Here is a 16,767-nt window from a genome sequence, read left to right on the forward strand (position 1 = left end):
TGTTCTGAACCTGCCCGCACAGAGAAATTAACTTTATTCCTCCCGACAGGCTCGAGCTTTCAGTTATAGTGAGCCGCGGCTATAACCGCGCCCTCGACACTGACTCACAGCCAGTTCAGCATTAGAGCCGGCTGTCAGTCAGTGCTGAGGTGTGGTTACAGGTGCCGCTCACTGTGACTGAGTGGTGACTGAAGCCAAATCAGCCCAAAAGTATGACAAAGCCCGAGCCTGCAGGGAAGAATAAATTAATTTCCTCCCGGCAGCAGAGGTCTGAGCGTGGTTTCCGGACAGGTTCAGAACCCTATTAACCGACAGGTTAATCACGTTTTGGTTTTTTTTGCATGACAGGTTCCATTTAAAAGCACTTAAATCGCCTGCAGATCAGCGACGGTCTGAGTATGGACACCCCTACCGATTGCTCCATAGATCCCCGAGGAATGTGCAGCACAGGACACAAGTGCACAGAGAGGAGTACAGAGCTACAAAGCCTATGCTTCCTATTGAATCCGTACTCCGCTCTGAAAGGAGCTGTGCGTTTCAGTTTCCGGAGCTGCGCACATCTATTGAGTGATCAGTGGGGATCTTAGTACTTGGACCTCACCAATCTGCATGCAATTAAAGTGTACTGTAAAATATGTAAAAAAAATTGGTGAAAGTTTAGTTACTCTGAATTTGGCACATATTACTCCAGGGTGCGCACACTTTGTCAGAACTGGCGTGCAAAACAGCAGTCTTGATGAATCAGGGCCTTGGTATTTTAACCTGTTAACGCTCTCTGAACACCAGTATAATTTCGTGCACAACTGAAGTTCTAGATGAAAAAAAAGAAAAAAAAAAAGAGTTAAACTGCATCACTGTTCAAACTTTTGCAGACTCATTTACAAGGGAGGAGACACATTACTTGTTTGTCAAGAGCCACGCCAGAGCCGCGATGCGTTACACCCTGTACACCAACCTGACATCCCAGTCTGGAAAAACTGAGTTATACAGAGTCTGCACAGCGCTGATGCCAGTCTACGTCTCTGTAGCAGATTTTCCAGGGTTTGCTCTAGGCACCACCATCATCACTGACTTCCTGCCTATATAAAACTTGGAGAACTGTGTAGAGAGAACTTAGATCGCACTAAAGAATGAAACAGAAAACTCAAAGGAGAGATTTAATAAAAGCCGTGCAACAATCCCTATTCCAATTCTCATTTATTCATAGACTAACAGATGCAATCTCAACGACTGCAACAGTGCCACTACTTTCTCGTTTACACCAGATTTCAAGTTTTTGGAAAATTCACTGGACCCAGAAAAATCGAGCAATATTGCGATAGCCTCGTACAAATAACCAAAAATGCCCGCTGCCGTTTTACTCAATGCAGAAGACTGCATCTGCCAGAGAAAGCTCATAAGACCTTCGGCACGGCTAGGCATACTTCCGAATAATGCCATGAGGCTATCACATCACATGGAATAGCATAGCTAATCAGAAGGACCTATGACATAGCCTGTATAAAAGCAGAAGCAGGGAATGCAGCAGACATTTTTGGGTGAATCTGGATAGTGATATGACGTCACAGCTTAGCAATCGGCACAGAGAGAGAAAGCCTTAATACACTGTGTGTGACAGCACAGAACTGAAGAACGGTTACCATCTAGTTGCCCATAGCCACGTATGTTGAGGTCAATGTGACATTACTAAAGCTGTGTTTGCGTTAAAGAGGTTGGACACAGACCTAGGAGACCTCAGAGTGTGACATATACGGTATCTTTTCAGGTCAGCTAGATTACTTGGTGATTTGCAGTGAATTGATTCAGTGTGAATCACATTTTGGGGAAATATTTGGTGAAGCTAGTGAATTTTAATTGCAAAAAAACACACATCCTGAATGACTGAAACGGGGGAAAACCTTTACAAATTTCGCTCTTTATCATACAGCCAATGAATGTGCTGAGCAGGCTTGTGTCATCTTTATTCACATGCCTGTTCAGCCCAGTGATTGGTCAGATGCTGGCAGTAGACGTGACGTCACCGCTACGGATGTGTCAACGAAGCCCCGATGTAGCAGTGAAGATTCAATATTGGAGGGGCAGGGATTTACATTAGGCTGAGTTTCTTATTTTTAGATAGAGCATGACCATGGTCTTAAAAAAAAAAGTGCTGATATACCTGCAAAATCCTTTGGGGTACGTGCTCACATTCAGGAATAGCAGTGTTTTGCCTGATCCTGGGCACACAGCCTTAAGGTAACCTAACAGCTGATTCATTTAGCTCGAAACCTAGGCAGCATGAATCAGACACTGGCTCCATCATTTCAGCTAGGTATCATTGTCAGAAATGCTGCGACATTTCAGAGACATTTTCAAGCCGGGCCGGGGACTATGTCACTCAACTGACCGATTTCTGGCAGCTACCCCACCCGTGGCTCAGACTGCATGCATCAGCTGCCAGGTGATGAACTCTGCACTCATCATTGTTCCCTGCCGGCACTGCGATCAGCACAAGCAGGGACAATGATGAGAGTTGTATTCTGCTCCTGATGTCTCCACCTGTAAAAATAAGAATCAAATAAAAAAATCCATATACTCACCTGTCCTAAGTGTCCACCAGCTGTAATCCATGCGACCGCTCAGCAGAGGAGTCGGAGAGAATGGCTCGCTCCGGCGAGCTGGCCCCGAAGCTGCGCTCAGCAAGTGACAGGACACCGCTCCTGAGCCGCTTGCTGTAGGAGTCATTCTGCTTTCTCCTGGCTTTAGAGGTCAGAGGATTACAGCAGGGGACACTTAGGACAGGTCAGTATATGGATTTTTTTTTAAATTTTAATCTTATTTTTACAGGCGGAGTGTGGAGACACCGGGAGCAGACTACAACACTCATGATTAACCTCTGCTGGTGCTGATCGCAGCCCAAGCAAGGGACAATGAAGAGAGCAGCGTTCAGCACCCAGCGCTTGGAAAGAGTGCTAACTGTACCGCTGATTCCCAAAAGTCGGTACACGTGTGCCACACAGGTGCACACGGACATCTCCGGTACCGGAAATATCCGGGAGTGTGAAACCGGCCTAACATGGTGCCTGCAGACTGGATGGCATTTTCATGGTGACAGGTCCTGATGTTTATGGCAAAACGATTTAAAAATCCATTTACATTCATTTTTTTGCTTTTAATTTTTTTATGTTTATATATATAAAAAAAAAAATATACAAAACATATGAAAAAGTATCAGTTTAAAATAGAGACAAACTGTCTGGTGACCCCAGCCTTAGGCTATGTTCACACGTTGCATTTTTTATGCACATTGTCAGCTCCGTTTTACAGTACAAGCAAATCTATGAGACCTCAGAAATCTCATGCACACTTTTTTTTTTCCTGACTGTTTTGTCAAAGAGCTGCGTTTTGGCATAATGAAGCATGTCACTTCTTTCAGGGTTTTTGCAGCGTTTTTCACCCATTGAAATGGGTAGCGCAAAAACACAGGTATCAGATTTTGCTGCGTTTTTACTGCCAAAACCTGAGGAAGTTGAATCAAGTTTAGTGCATAAAAAAACAACTTATCAGCATGCACAAGAGACAAATGTACCCTGACAAAACCGAGGCAAAAACTCAGCAAAACCTGCTTTTTTTTACGTTGCTTCTTTACTGCCAAGAGAGCAGGTTTTGCCTGAAGAAAAAAACGCAGCAAAAATGCAACGTGTGAACATAGCTTTACAGTGTAATGGAGGGGTTACATGGGTCCCAGTTTCTATTTATTAATTTCTTATCGTTTCTTTCCATTGTTTTCCTTTATAATCTAGTTTACATAAGTCAGTTCCAACAACCTGGCTCTATGAAGGATTCAGACGGAATGATTTATTGCACTAATCTGGTGACCGGTGGAGCTTTTCTAAGCAATCAGGCATGCAGACATAATACAGGAGAGGCGGCGTGTACAAACACGACTGTACATTACCACTGATCGCAGCCAAGGATGGAGCCAGGATGAACACCAAAACGCTTTTAGAACAAGTCACAGATCTGTACTGGTAAAATGCTGAGTTTTAGGAACAGAGCGGACTTATATAATCACAGCAGATCATCTGCAGACACCGCTGCCGCTCCTCATACCACCAACCACAGGCCGCCATCTGCAGTCACAGATTAATCAGACCATCACTGCTAATACAAGCTGATTAAAAAAAAAAAACGCTTTGTAAGCAACATGGATTTATGATGGAAGAAATCGCTACAAGGAATAGATGGAGAATCATGTCAGGTATGGGGGATATACAGGTGCATCTCACTAAATTAGAATATCATCAAAAAGTTTATTTATTTCAGTTCTTCGATACAAAAAGTGAAACTCTTATATTATATAGAGTCATTACAAACAGAGTGATCTATTTCAAGTGATTATTTCTGTTAATGTTGATGATTATGGCTTACAGCCAATGAAAACACAACAGTCATTATCTCAGTAAATTAAAATAATTAACAAAAGACACCTGCAAAGGCTTCCCAAGCGTTTAAAAAGGTCCCTTAGTCTGTTTCAGTAGGCTCCACAACCATGGAGAAAGCTGCTGACTTGAAAGATGTCCAGAAGGCAGTCATTGACACACTCCATAAGGTCCCAGAGTTCCAATTTTCATTTGGAAATCAAGTTCCCAGATTCTGGAGGAAGAGTGGAGAGGCCACAATCCAAGCTGCTTGAGGTCTAGTGTGAAGTTTCCACAATCAGTGATGGTTTGGGGAGCCATGTCATCTGCTGGTGTAGGTCCACTGTGTTTTATCAAGACCAAAGTCAGGAAATTTTAGAGCACTTCATGCTTCCCTCTGCCGACAAGCTTTTTGGAGATGGAAATTTCATTCTCCAGCAGGACTTGGCACCTGTCCACACTGCCAAAAGTACCAATACCTGGTTTAAAAACAACAGTATCACTGTGCTTGACTGGCCAGCAAACTCGCCTGACCTTAACCCCATAGAGAATCTATAGGGTATTGTCAAGAGGAAGAGGAGAGACACCAGACCCAACAATGCAGACGAGCTGAAGGCTGCTATCAAAGCAACCTGGGCTTCCATAACACCTCAGCAGTGCTACAGGCTGATCGCCTCCATTCCACACAGTATTGATGCAAAAGGAGCCCAGACCAAGTATTGAGGGCATTTACTGAACATACGTTTCAGTAGGTCAACATTTCGGATTTTAAAACATTTTTCAAGCTGTTGTTATAAAGTATTCTAATTTACTGAGATAATGACTTTTGTGTTTTCATTGGGTGTAAGCCATAATCATCAACATTAACAGAAATAAACACTTGAAATAGATCACTCTGTTTGTAATGACTCTATATAATATATGAGTTTCACTTTTTGTATGGAAGAACTGAAATAAATTAACTTTTGGATAATATTCTAATTTAGTGAGATGCACCTGTAGCTTTTTTATGGACCCTTCAGAATAGACGAAGATGAAGGGGAGATCGGGCTGAGTGCACAGTGACGCAAAGCCAAAAACTGTAATAAGTTTATTAGACAGCCGATACCTTTTAATAGACATGTCTCATTTTACAGCAGTATGCTGCAGACTACAACCAGCACATAATACGCCAATCATAGTCATTTACCCCAACTTGTTGCCCACTGCGAGATCCAATCAAATATCAGAATTACTGCAACCTCAATATTTCCCAATAAGAGAAACATTTTTGCACTTTTTATCGCCACTTATATTACAAGCACTCCCAGCCATTTTTCCCTAATCCAGTCCATGCACTGTAGTGTAGGTGCATTAATATACTTACCAATCACCATCTTCAGCAGCTTCCAGTCCTCTAAACCACACAAAAGTTCCTCTTTTTTGCCGAGGGGCAAGTGTGGAGAGGGGCTATTTCTCAATGTAGGCCTATGGAGTCTTAGAAGGGGGCTCCATAGACTTACACAGACTGCTGGTCCTCACATAAACCCTTGTATGGTCCGGCAAGTCGGAATTTAAAGAGGTTGTTCACTACTTTTTCATTGATGACCTATTCTTAGGACAGGTCATCAATGTCTGATCAGCCAGGGTCCAACAGCCAGCACATCCACCAATCAGCTGTTATCGGTGTCGGAAGTACTTACTTGCGGAGCTGTCCATCTTCTGATAGTGACCACCGCAGGGTACTGCACATCCGCCTCTTATTAACTTGAATAGGAGGTGGAAGAGTAGTGCCAAGCCAAAGTCACTACAAGAAGAAAGCCCGCTCTGCAAGTATTTCCAGCCGGTGGCCATCAACACCAATGACAGCTGATCGGCGGGGGGTGCTAGGTGTCGGACCCCGGCAGATCAGACATTGATGACTTATCCTAAAGGATAGACCATCAATGAAAAAGTAGTGGGCAACCTCTTTAAGTCAAGTGACCTCAATCTAAATACTTTTCTGCCCAAAAATGACAAAGTATTCTAGGAGTGACACCTTTATTTGCTAACCAGAAAAATTATATTTGCAAGCTTTCAGAGCGCAGAGGCTTCTTCTTCAGGCAGGTTTACATGACTTAAAAGAAGAGAAGAGCGGAAACTAGGGAAGACGTTGATGGGTAAGTATATTAATGCACTTTTACTACATTACATGGAGTTTGACAGAATTAGGAAATAAAATTGTTACGAGCGTTTCTCGAAAAGCTGATAGGACAGATCTGCCCTTAGCCTGGGCTCACATACATGCTCTACACTGACGGATCACTTTGGATGTGCACTAAAGTGTACAACTATTATTACTACTATAGACTTATGTGCATGTCTGAGAAATACAGACACTGCCAGGACGGAGGCCAAACAGAGTCCAAAGAGACTCCGCCGGCCTCATAAGTGAGCGGCTCCATCTCTGTAGGGTTTTGCATTGAAATTCTGTTTTTCGGGCATTCCAATGGGAACCATGATGCAGACCTCAGTGCCGAGTGCTGGATGAGTGTGAACCAAGCCTTATTATAGTTTTTTTATTTCTTTAAATCCAGGAATAAACAGTACACTGTACTCCTAAGGACAAGACTGTTCTTTCTATCCATAGAGGACCTCATATTCTTACCATCAGTTAGTATTTGAGTTTCACTTGTCTTGGTCCAGTTTCAAAAATATACCCGTTACCCAATCCAGTAAGTGTCTATCCTCTAGTAATGCCAATCCTGTGAACACTGTCACATCAAATCCAATGCAACTCAATAGTTCACAGAGGCTGATGTCTGACCCATCCAAGAACACTGAGCTACTTGTCACTACACACCTTAGATTAATAGCTGCCAAATCCACTGATTTCTGAAGGAGCAGCATAAATTGGCGTGGAGGGAATTCCGAATCTGCAGCCCAGGTAGCATTACACTGCAGATAAGCTCCGCGGCGCGGGTATATGGGACTTCGGAGTCTAATGCACAATGCTGGTAACTGTGGAGCTCAGTGGATTTTCCATCCAGATATTCTGGAAAATCCACAGCATTTACGACCTGTGGGAATGTGCTCTAACAGGCTTTCCCTGTTGCTGTAATAAAGTGGTTTCCCAGGACTTCATAACAACCCAAACTTAGGCCACGTTCAGTATTTTACATCAGTATTTAAAAGGCAAAACCAGGAGTGGAACAATCAGAGGAAAAGTATAATAGAAACATGTTACCACTTCTGGATTTATCACCCACTCCTGGTTTGGGCTTATAAATACTGATGTAAAATACTGAATGCGTGAACGTGGCCTAACTAACATTCCTCTTCGGCAGTGTTTCCAGTAGAAGCCCTTTGGGGTCGGGTCCAGAAGTATCTATAGTTTTAGTTTTACAAAAGGAGATGTGCATAAAGGGAGGTTTTTTGGGCTCCTACCCCTCTGCTGCCCCCGGCTCCAGTGCCTGATCTCCAGCAGGGTTCTGCACTGGCAGGCACTGTGCCATGCTGGACTGGCAGAGACCCTGTGCACCCAGTGCTGGAGGGGCAACATGACAATCGGGAAATGTACACATTACATATTTGCGGCAGAGTTTTTTGTGAGATGTTTTACACTTACTTCACCTGAATGAGGAGGTTACAGATAATTGGGACCGATGAAGAATTTTCTGCAACAAACTCCACAGCAAACATGCATGATGTGAACAGAGCCTTACACCCCTCCATCAAAGACTTGCCTAATCATCAGGACACTAGGTGGCTGTGACCGGATGGGGGTGATAGTTCCCCTATTACACAACACGTCCCTCCAGTTGCTCCTCAGCAGCAGATCCTGATCTGACACAGTAACACAGGAGCCTTCTACTGCTGGGGAGTAGTACTCCCAGCATACAGCAGCAGGAGAAGAAGCTGGGAGATGTGATCCGACCACTTAGACCCCACATCACCTGCCTACATCGTGTAACTTCAGGGTACATACACCCATGCAGTGACGAGGACTCACCCCGTGGACGTGGTAGCCCTCATTGCCTCCATCCGCAGGCTCCGAGCTCAGTGACAGCCCCATGTCGTGGAGCGGACGGTAACAGCCGGGACAGGAGCACAACCCGAGCCGGGGACACGCACTGCACGACTACACGCTCGCCAGGCCTGCTAATCCAGCGCTGATGGGGCAGGCAGGTGGAGAAGATCTGGGATCCGCTGGAATGCCTGGCGGGTAGTGACGTCACATGACAACAGGAAGGGACCCGGTAACCAAGGACGCGGACAGAGCGGGATCTGGAGGAGGATCACAGCAGGCACAGTGTATAGGGGGGAGTCATAGGCAGGAAGGACACCAGCCCAATAACATAAGGAAAGAAGGTCAGCGGAGAAGGGATGGCGGAGACAGACCCTGAGATGATGGTGAGAGGAGCACTTTGTCTGTAGCATTCATCATTATCAGGGGTCAGGGAGGCAGCCTGCGGCATGCTGGGACTTGTAGTTGCCCGCAGCTGGGGTGCCGCAGGCTGGCTGACCCCTGAGTTGTGGTTCCCCTCTTGTCTGTAAGCGTCAAACCACAAGGATCATCGGACACTACAGGAGTAGATGTGGGGAACCTCCAGGCTGTACAGGGTTACTCCCAGTGTGTAAGCTCCATCTCACTGTCACCCGGGTGTCAGACCCCCGCCGATCTGATGACCCATCCTGGAGATGGATCACACACGGATAACTCGGCCTTCAATCAGTGAGATAAACGCACGTTTTATTTTTCTGCTGCCCAGGAGGTTACACATTGGGGGACACGTTATTGGCCCCAGGACCTTCATCTGACAGAACGGATAGTGTGTATGAATAGAGGATAGATGACAGTAGAGGGCGCTGGGGAGGGGGTAAACTGATTGCACTAATAGATCAGCGATGCAATTGGGTGATCAATCAGCGATGGCTGCCTAGCGTTATCACATCAGTCAGGCTGCACTGTACAGAGGGTACAGAACTATCTGCCTCATAGATTTGTCCACAGATTCTGTCTAAGGCTATGTTCACACATCTTGGTTTTCTCAGCGGTTTTTGATGCGTTTTTTTATGCAAGTTTTCAGCTGCTTTTTATAGTACCAGCAAAGTCTATGAGATTCCAGAAATCTCATGCACACATCATGGTTTTTATTTGTTCAGGATTTTGTGCTTTGCATGTTTTTTTTGCAAAATGGAGCATGTCAGCCTTTTTCACCCATTGGAAGTAATGGGTGGTGAAAAAAACGCATAAAAAACGCAGGTGTCAAGTTTTCAGCATTTTTTTCAGTGCTTTTTGTGCCTAAACCAGAATGAGATTTTTTTTGTTCACTGAACTTTACACTGTGTGCAGAATTATTAGGCAAATGAGTATTTTGATCACATGATACTTTTTATACATGTTGTCCTACTCCAAGCTGCATAGGCTTGAGAGCCAACTACCAATTAAGTAAATCTGGTGATGTGCATCTCTGTAATGAGGAGGGGTGTTGTCTAATGACATCAACACCCTATATAAGGTGTGCTTAATTATAAGGCAACTTCCTTTCCTTTGGCAAAATGGGTCAGAAGAGAGATTTGACAGGCTCTGAAAAGTCCAAAATTGTGAGATGTCTTGCAGAGGGATGCAGCAGTCTTGAAATTTCCAAACTTTTGAAGCGTGATCACCAAACAATCAAGCGTTTCATAGCAAATAGCCAACAGGGTCGCAAGAAGCGTGTTGGCCAAAAAAGGCGCAAAATAACTACCCATGAATTGAGGAAAATCAAGTGTGAAGCTGCCAAGATGCCATTCGCCACCAGTTTTGCCATATTTCAGAGCTGCAACATTACTGGAGTATCAAAAAGCACAAGGTGTGCGATACTCAGGGACATGGCCAAGGTAAGGAAGGCTGAAAAACCACCACCTTTGAACAAGAAAAATAAGATAAAACGTCAAGAATGGGCCAAGAAATATCTTAAGACTGATTTTTCAAAGGTTTTATGGACTGATGAAATGAGAGTGACTCTTGATGGGCCAGAGGCTGGATCAGTAAAGGGCAGAGAGCTCCACTCCGACTCAGACACCAGCAAGGTGGAGGTGGGGTACTGGTATGGGCTGGTATCATCAAAGATGAACTTGTGGGACCTTTTCTGGTTGAGGATGGAGTGAAGCTCAACTCCCAGACCTACTTCCAGTTTCTGGAAGACAACTTCTTCAAGCAGTGGTACAGGAAGAAGTCGGTATCGTTCAAGAAAAACATGATTTTCATGCAGGACAATGCTCCATCACATGCATCCAACTACTCCACAGCGTGGCTGGCCAGTAAAGGTCTAAAAGAAGAAAAAATAATGACATGGCCCCCTTGTTCACCTGATCTGAACCCCATAGAGAACCTGTGGTCCCTCATAAAATGTGAGATCTACAGGGAGGGAAAACAGTACACCTCTCGGAACAGTGTCTGGGAGGCTGTGGTGGCTGCTGCACGCAATGTTAACCGAAAACAGATCAAGCAACTGACAGAATCTATGGATGGAAGGCTGTTGAGTGTCGTCATAAAGAAAGGTGGCTATATTCATCACTAATTTTTTGGGTTTTTTTTTTTTTTTGCATGTCAGAAATGTTTATTTCTAAATTTTGTGCACTGATATTGGTTTACCTGGTGAAAATAAACAAGTGAGATGGGATTATATTTGGTTTTTATTAAGTTGCCTAATAATTCTGCACAGTAATAGCTACAGATATTCTCCTAAAATAGCCAAATCTAAAAAGAAACCACTCCAGCTTCCAAAAATATTAAGCTTGGATATTTGAGTCTTTTGGGTTGATTGAGAACACAGTTGTTGATCAATAATAAAAATAATCCTCTAAAATACAACTTGCCTAATAATTCTGCACACAGTTTATGTACATGCATTATAGAGACAAAAGGACAGTGAAAAAACACACCAAAAACGAGCAAGAAAACAGCAACAAAAATCCTGAACAACCTCCTGGCAAGAGATCAGGATTTGCTGCAGAAAAAAAACATGCAGTGTGAATGACTCGCCCCCTGGGCCGTGGGGTACCCGGAACCGGGCTTCTGTACGATGCTGGGGGTAGTAGTGGCAGCCTGATCCCGTGGCTCAGGGTGGTCAGACCAAATTGTGGCAGTCTATTTATCAGTGTTTTAAATGTCCGACTACGCCACCTGTGGATTGTGGTCCGGGATAACCGCCGCTGCAGGGCAGGCCACTGGGGCTGGTGTTGGTGTGCAGCACAGAGGTAGAATAACTCCCCACGGGAGGAGTGTAGCCCCAGGGCAGAGTAGGTGGATGTTGGGGGTGATAGTTCCGTCCGCGACGGTCAGAATGCAGAGTCCGCTTAAACAGTTCAGGGTTTTTATTATAACAGATGGTAATGACCCAACAACAGTACCGGCTAGAAGGGGGCCTGGATGTCTGAGAACACTCGGGAAGCCCCTCTGGTCAGGGTGAGGGTGTAGGCCTACCGTGCTCTCTAAGCTCTTTCTGACTATTCCCCCTCTTAGTGGTAAAATAGCCCACGTCCCTGAGCGGGCCGTGTACTCTCACCCGTATGGCTTGCAACTTGGGCTCCTTTTACCTCTGGCCTCTCTTGGCTTTGCTGGTCCCTTCTGTTGTGGCGGAGCCTCCGGGCTTTCTAGGCCAAAGGACATGAAATCCCTCGCGGTTTGGTTCTCTGCTGCTGGAATTAGAGTCTTTACAGCCTCGGACCCCAATGTCCGGTAGATTATTCTCCCTTTCTGCCAGGACAGGTCTTGGCGCCGTACGTCCCTGGGTAGCAGTTCCTCCACTGCCTCACGACCTCCTCAGCTACAGCTGAACTGTCCCTCCTTCTCTGGGACTAGTTTCACTCCTGAGCTAGGTCGTCCAGTTCTCTCTAACCCTGCCCCCAGTTCCAGCTTTTATAGGGGCAGCCAGCTCCCCCTACTGGCCTGGGACAGGAGGTGCTGTATGCTAATTGTCCCTTACCAGGGAACCTCCCTCCTGCTCTCAGACACAGCCTTTATTATTTGTGGCATCCAGGCCTGGGGTGACACATGAACATAGCCTTAAGCATACATGTCAAACTCCAGCCTGTGGGCCAAATGTGGCCCACAGGGTGATTATATTTGGCTCATGACACCGGAACCACCACCCCTATGTGGGGCCCATTATTCAGAATGGAGGACTTTGTGGGGCCCATTATTCTGTATGGAGGACTATGTGGGGCCCATTGTACTGTATTCTGGTTGGCCTGCGCCTTTGTCCACGTTTTTCATTTTGGCCCTATGTGTATTTGAGTTTGACATCTCTGGTCTAAAGTCTCCAAAGAATCTAATGTCTCTGAATTAATTTTTCTTTTTTATAGACTTCCATCATTTCCAACTGTAATAATAAATACTACCGCCACGTGCAGCACATCGTAAGAGAAGGCCTGCAGAAGTATCACCACGACCCAGTGCTTCTGTTTTTCAAGGCGTATAGTATCCTTATGGAAGGTAATTTTAGGAGATGCATCATACATTAAAGTACTAAGTTATAAGGGTACATTCAGATGGCCATATAAATCTTACTGGCCGGCGGCTCTCCCGACCCAAGCATGACAGCTACATAGAGAATAGAAATACACTACTCCAAAAAATAAAGGGAACACTCAAATAACACATCCTAGATCTGAATGAATGAAATATTCTCATTGAATACTTTGTTCTGTACAAAGTTGAATGTGCTGACAACAAAATCACACAAAAATCATCAATGGAAATCAAATTTATTAACCAATGGAGGCCTGGATTTGGAGTCACCCCCAAAATCAAAGAGGAAAAACACACTACAGGCTGATCCAACTTTGATGTAATGTCCTTAAAACAAGTCAAAATGAGGCTCAGTATTGTGTGTGGCCGCCACGTACCTGTATGACCTCCCTACAACGCCTGGGCATGCTCCTGATGAGGTTGCAGATGGTCTCCTGTGGGATCTCCTCCCAGACCTGGACTAAAGCATCGGCCAACTCCCGGGACAGTCTGTGGTGCAACGTGACGTTGGTTGATGGAGCGAGACATGATGTCCCAGATGTGCTCAATCGGATTCAGGTCTGGGGAACGGGCGGGCCAGTCCATAGCTTCAATGCCTTCATCTTGCAGGAACTGTTGACACACTCCAGCCACATGAGGTCTGGCTTTGTCCTGCATTAGGAGGAACCCAGGGCCAACCGCACCAGCATATGGTCTCACAAGGGGTCTGAGGATCTCATCTCGGTACCTAATGGCAGTCAGGCTACCTCTGGCGAGCACATGGTGGGCTGTGCGGCCCTCCAAATAAATGCCACCCCACACCATTACTGACCCACTGCCAAACCGGTCATGCTGAAGGATGTTGCAGGCAGCAGATCGCTCTCCACGGCGTCTCCAGACTCTGTCACGTCTGTCACATGTGCTCAGTGTGAACCTGCTTTCATCTGTAAAGAGCACAGGGCGCCAATGGCGACTTTGCCAATCCTGGTGTTCTGTGGCAAATGGCAAGCGTCCTGCACGGTGTTGGGCTGTGAGCACAACCCCATCTGTGGACGTCGGGCCCTCATACCACCCTCATGGAGTCGGTTTCTAACCGTTTGTGCAGACACATGCACATTTGTGGCCTGCTGGAGGTCATTTTGCAGGGCTCTGGCAGTGCTCCTTCTGTTCATCCTTGCACAAAGGCGGAGATAGCGGTCCTGCTGCTGGGTTGTTGCCCTCCTACGGCCCCTCCACGTCTCCTGGTGTACTGGCCTGTCTCCTGTTAGCACCTCCAGCCTCTGGACACTACGCTGACAGACACAGCAAACCTTCTTGCGACAGCTCGCATTGATGTGCCATCCTGGATGAGCTGCACTACCTGAGCAACTTCTGTGGGTTGTAGAGTCCGTCTCATGCTACCATTAGTGTGAAAGCACAACCAACATTCAAAAGTGACCAAAACATCAGCCAGAAAGCATTGGTACTGAGATGTGGTCTGTGGTCCCCACCTGCAGAACCACTATTTATTGAGGGTGTCTTGATAATTGCCAATAATTTCCATCTATTGTCTATTCCATTTGCACAACAGTATGTGAAATTGATTGTCAATCAGTGTTGCTTCCTAAGTGGACAGTTTGATTTCACAGAAGTTTGATGTACTTGGAGTTATATTCTGTTGTATAAGTGTTCCCTGTATTTTTTTGAGCGGTGTATATGAAGCTGTCACGCTCGGGTCAGGAGAGCCGCCGACCAGTCCGTGCACTGCAGTCCGATCTCGGTCTGATTTATACACCCATCTGAATGTACCCGTAGATGGAATTATTATACAAGTGTCTTGTATCATTTTACTTGTTTTTCAGCTTTATGCGATTTTTATTGGCATGCTCTGATACAGCCCCTGTCCAGAGATCTCAGGGACCGCAGCACAGATTGGGGCTTTTTGTGCCTTTTTGTTCACATATGTTATGACAGTTCTGCTATACACTGTGTATATAATATGTCTGATAAAGAAATTACAATTATATTCTTCTATTTTTTTTTATATCAGATCGTGTGCAGGAAGCCATCCGAGAGCTGGAGTCCATCAAAGATGCCCCTGAAGTCTCATTATGTGCCGTCATGTTACTTATGTACGCACACAAAAAAAGTAAAGTTGTTGGTAAGCGTTTTCTCATAAGTATAAATTTCAGGTGCACAGAAATTATGGCATTTTTTTTTATATTTTGCGTGCCTTTTACACGCCTGCAGATCAGTGAGGGTCCAGATCCTGAGAACTCCACCGATTGTTCAAAAGACAGCAGAGAAGTGTGCAGTTCAGGAGGCAGGGGGCGCTCACACACAGCAGAATGTGGACACAATAGCACGTCTTAGGCCATGTTCACACCTTCAGTATTTGGTCAGTATTTTACATCAGTATTTGTAAGCCAAAACCAGGAGTGGAACAATCATAGGAAAAGTAGAATAGAAACATGACACCACTTCTGTATTTATCACCCACTCCTGGTTTTGTCTTACAAATACTGATGTAAAATACTGACCAAATACTGAAAGTGTGACTGTGGCCATAGGCCTTTTCTTGTATCCATACTCCACTTTTTATGCGTGCTCAAGTAGAACATGTGAGTTCTTGGCTCCCAAGCTGCACTCTTCTCTGCCATTTAAGTAATCAGTGGGGGTCTCAGAACCCAGACCTCCACCAATTTGCAGGCATGTAAAATGCCTACAAAATATATAAAAAAAAATGCAGAAAAGTTTAGTTACTCTTGAAATATTTTCAAAATGTTATATTTTGCACAGATCGTGATGCAGTTTCTGAGTTAGAGGCAAAATTAAAAGAAACCCGCCGATCAGCAGGAGCGAAAGCGCTATACTATGCAGGCTTGCTCCTATGGCTGCTCGGCAGAGGTGATAAGGCCCAGGAGTACGTGGACAGGATGCTAAAGGTGTCTAATAGGTCCGGGGAGGTAAGTAATGGAAGAGTGAAAGGTTTCCTGTGGGAAGACATGTTTCTTCAACATAATCTTTATTTCCATCATGGCTGATGTTTTTCTAGGGCTTGGTGTTGAAAGGATGGCTGAATTTAACTCCTGGGACGTCTCTAGCAAAGTGCCTTAAATATTTTGATGAAGGGATTCAAGGCAATAAGGATTTATTCGGAATTGTTGGAAAGGTGAGTGGTCGTTTTCATAGCTGTCAGTCTGATTATTATGTCTCTTTTTGAAGCTTATCCTGCGCCTTGCATTTCTCCATAAGATTTCCCATTGTCCTCATGCCAGTTTTCTGGCACCACTCACACCAGTATTAAAGTTTAAAACATGATCGTAATGGATAGGAAAAGGGTTTACTATTTAAAAGGACATCGAGTTTTGAAAGCATATAGTTCCTTTCATCAGGTCATGTATACTAACAATGACAGGGACAGGTAGACATTCAAAATTGTCGGGTGTGCCTTCCCACGGGGAGGTAAAGCTGACGACAGAAGCGTCACTTATTTTCTGCTTCATTAAAAGAAATATTTACATTAAAAATCATTGTGTTACGAGAAAACCGAAATAAAAATTGCACATATATACATTTTCTTACTATTGCACCAACAGTTGCTTCTTTCTCACCCAGCGTCTTACTTATGGTTTTCCTTCACTGTACATCCACCATTAAGATGGGATAATATGCCATATTGCAATTTTGATATCAGTTAATCCTACAGGTGACTGTATTTTCAACTGATGGTACCTAAAATAGTTAAAAATGAAATAATGAATGCATAGATATACAAAATCATTTCATTATTATAATGAAAAATATGTTGGTACATACTATATACATATATAAATACTACAAACAGTATAATGACCCCACAGTCTCCAAACAGTATAATGGCCCCCACATAGTCCTCCATACAGGAATAATGGTCCCAAATAGTCCTCCAAA

At 44.7% G+C, this 16,767-nt stretch overlaps 2 protein-coding genes across 3 annotated transcripts in view; one reads left to right on the top strand and one right to left on the bottom strand.

Moving 5' to 3' along the window:
- Positions 1-8,579, bottom strand: part of GORASP1 (golgi reassembly stacking protein 1) — a 40,563-nt gene extending 31,984 nt beyond the window's left edge. The window contains exon 1 of the mRNA XM_073677751.1: positions 8,371-8,579. Coding sequence (XP_073533852.1) covers positions 8,371-8,433 — 63 coding nt within the window. The 5' untranslated portion in view covers positions 8,434-8,579. The remainder of the gene's footprint in view (positions 1-8,370) is intronic.
- The window catches only part of TTC21A (tetratricopeptide repeat domain 21A), a 79,184-nt gene continuing 70,581 nt past the window's right edge, over positions 8,165-16,767 (top strand). For both annotated transcript variants that reach the window (XM_073677749.1, XM_073677750.1), the window contains exons 1-5: positions 8,165-8,771; positions 12,711-12,840; positions 14,885-14,995; positions 15,634-15,800; positions 15,890-16,006. In XM_073677749.1, the coding sequence (XP_073533850.1) occupies positions 8,745-8,771; positions 12,711-12,840; positions 14,885-14,995; positions 15,634-15,800; positions 15,890-16,006 (552 nt within the window). In that variant the 5' untranslated portion in view covers positions 8,165-8,744. The remainder of the gene's footprint in view (positions 8,772-12,710; positions 12,841-14,884; positions 14,996-15,633; positions 15,801-15,889; positions 16,007-16,767) is intronic.

The sequence above is a fragment of the Phyllobates terribilis genome, unplaced genomic scaffold, assembly GCF_046119375.1.
Source record: "Phyllobates terribilis strain yellow unplaced genomic scaffold, ASM4611937v1 Scaffold_4__5_contigs__length_816908805, whole genome shotgun sequence".
In the NCBI taxonomy this organism is placed as follows: Eukaryota; Metazoa; Chordata; class Amphibia; order Anura; family Dendrobatidae; genus Phyllobates; species Phyllobates terribilis.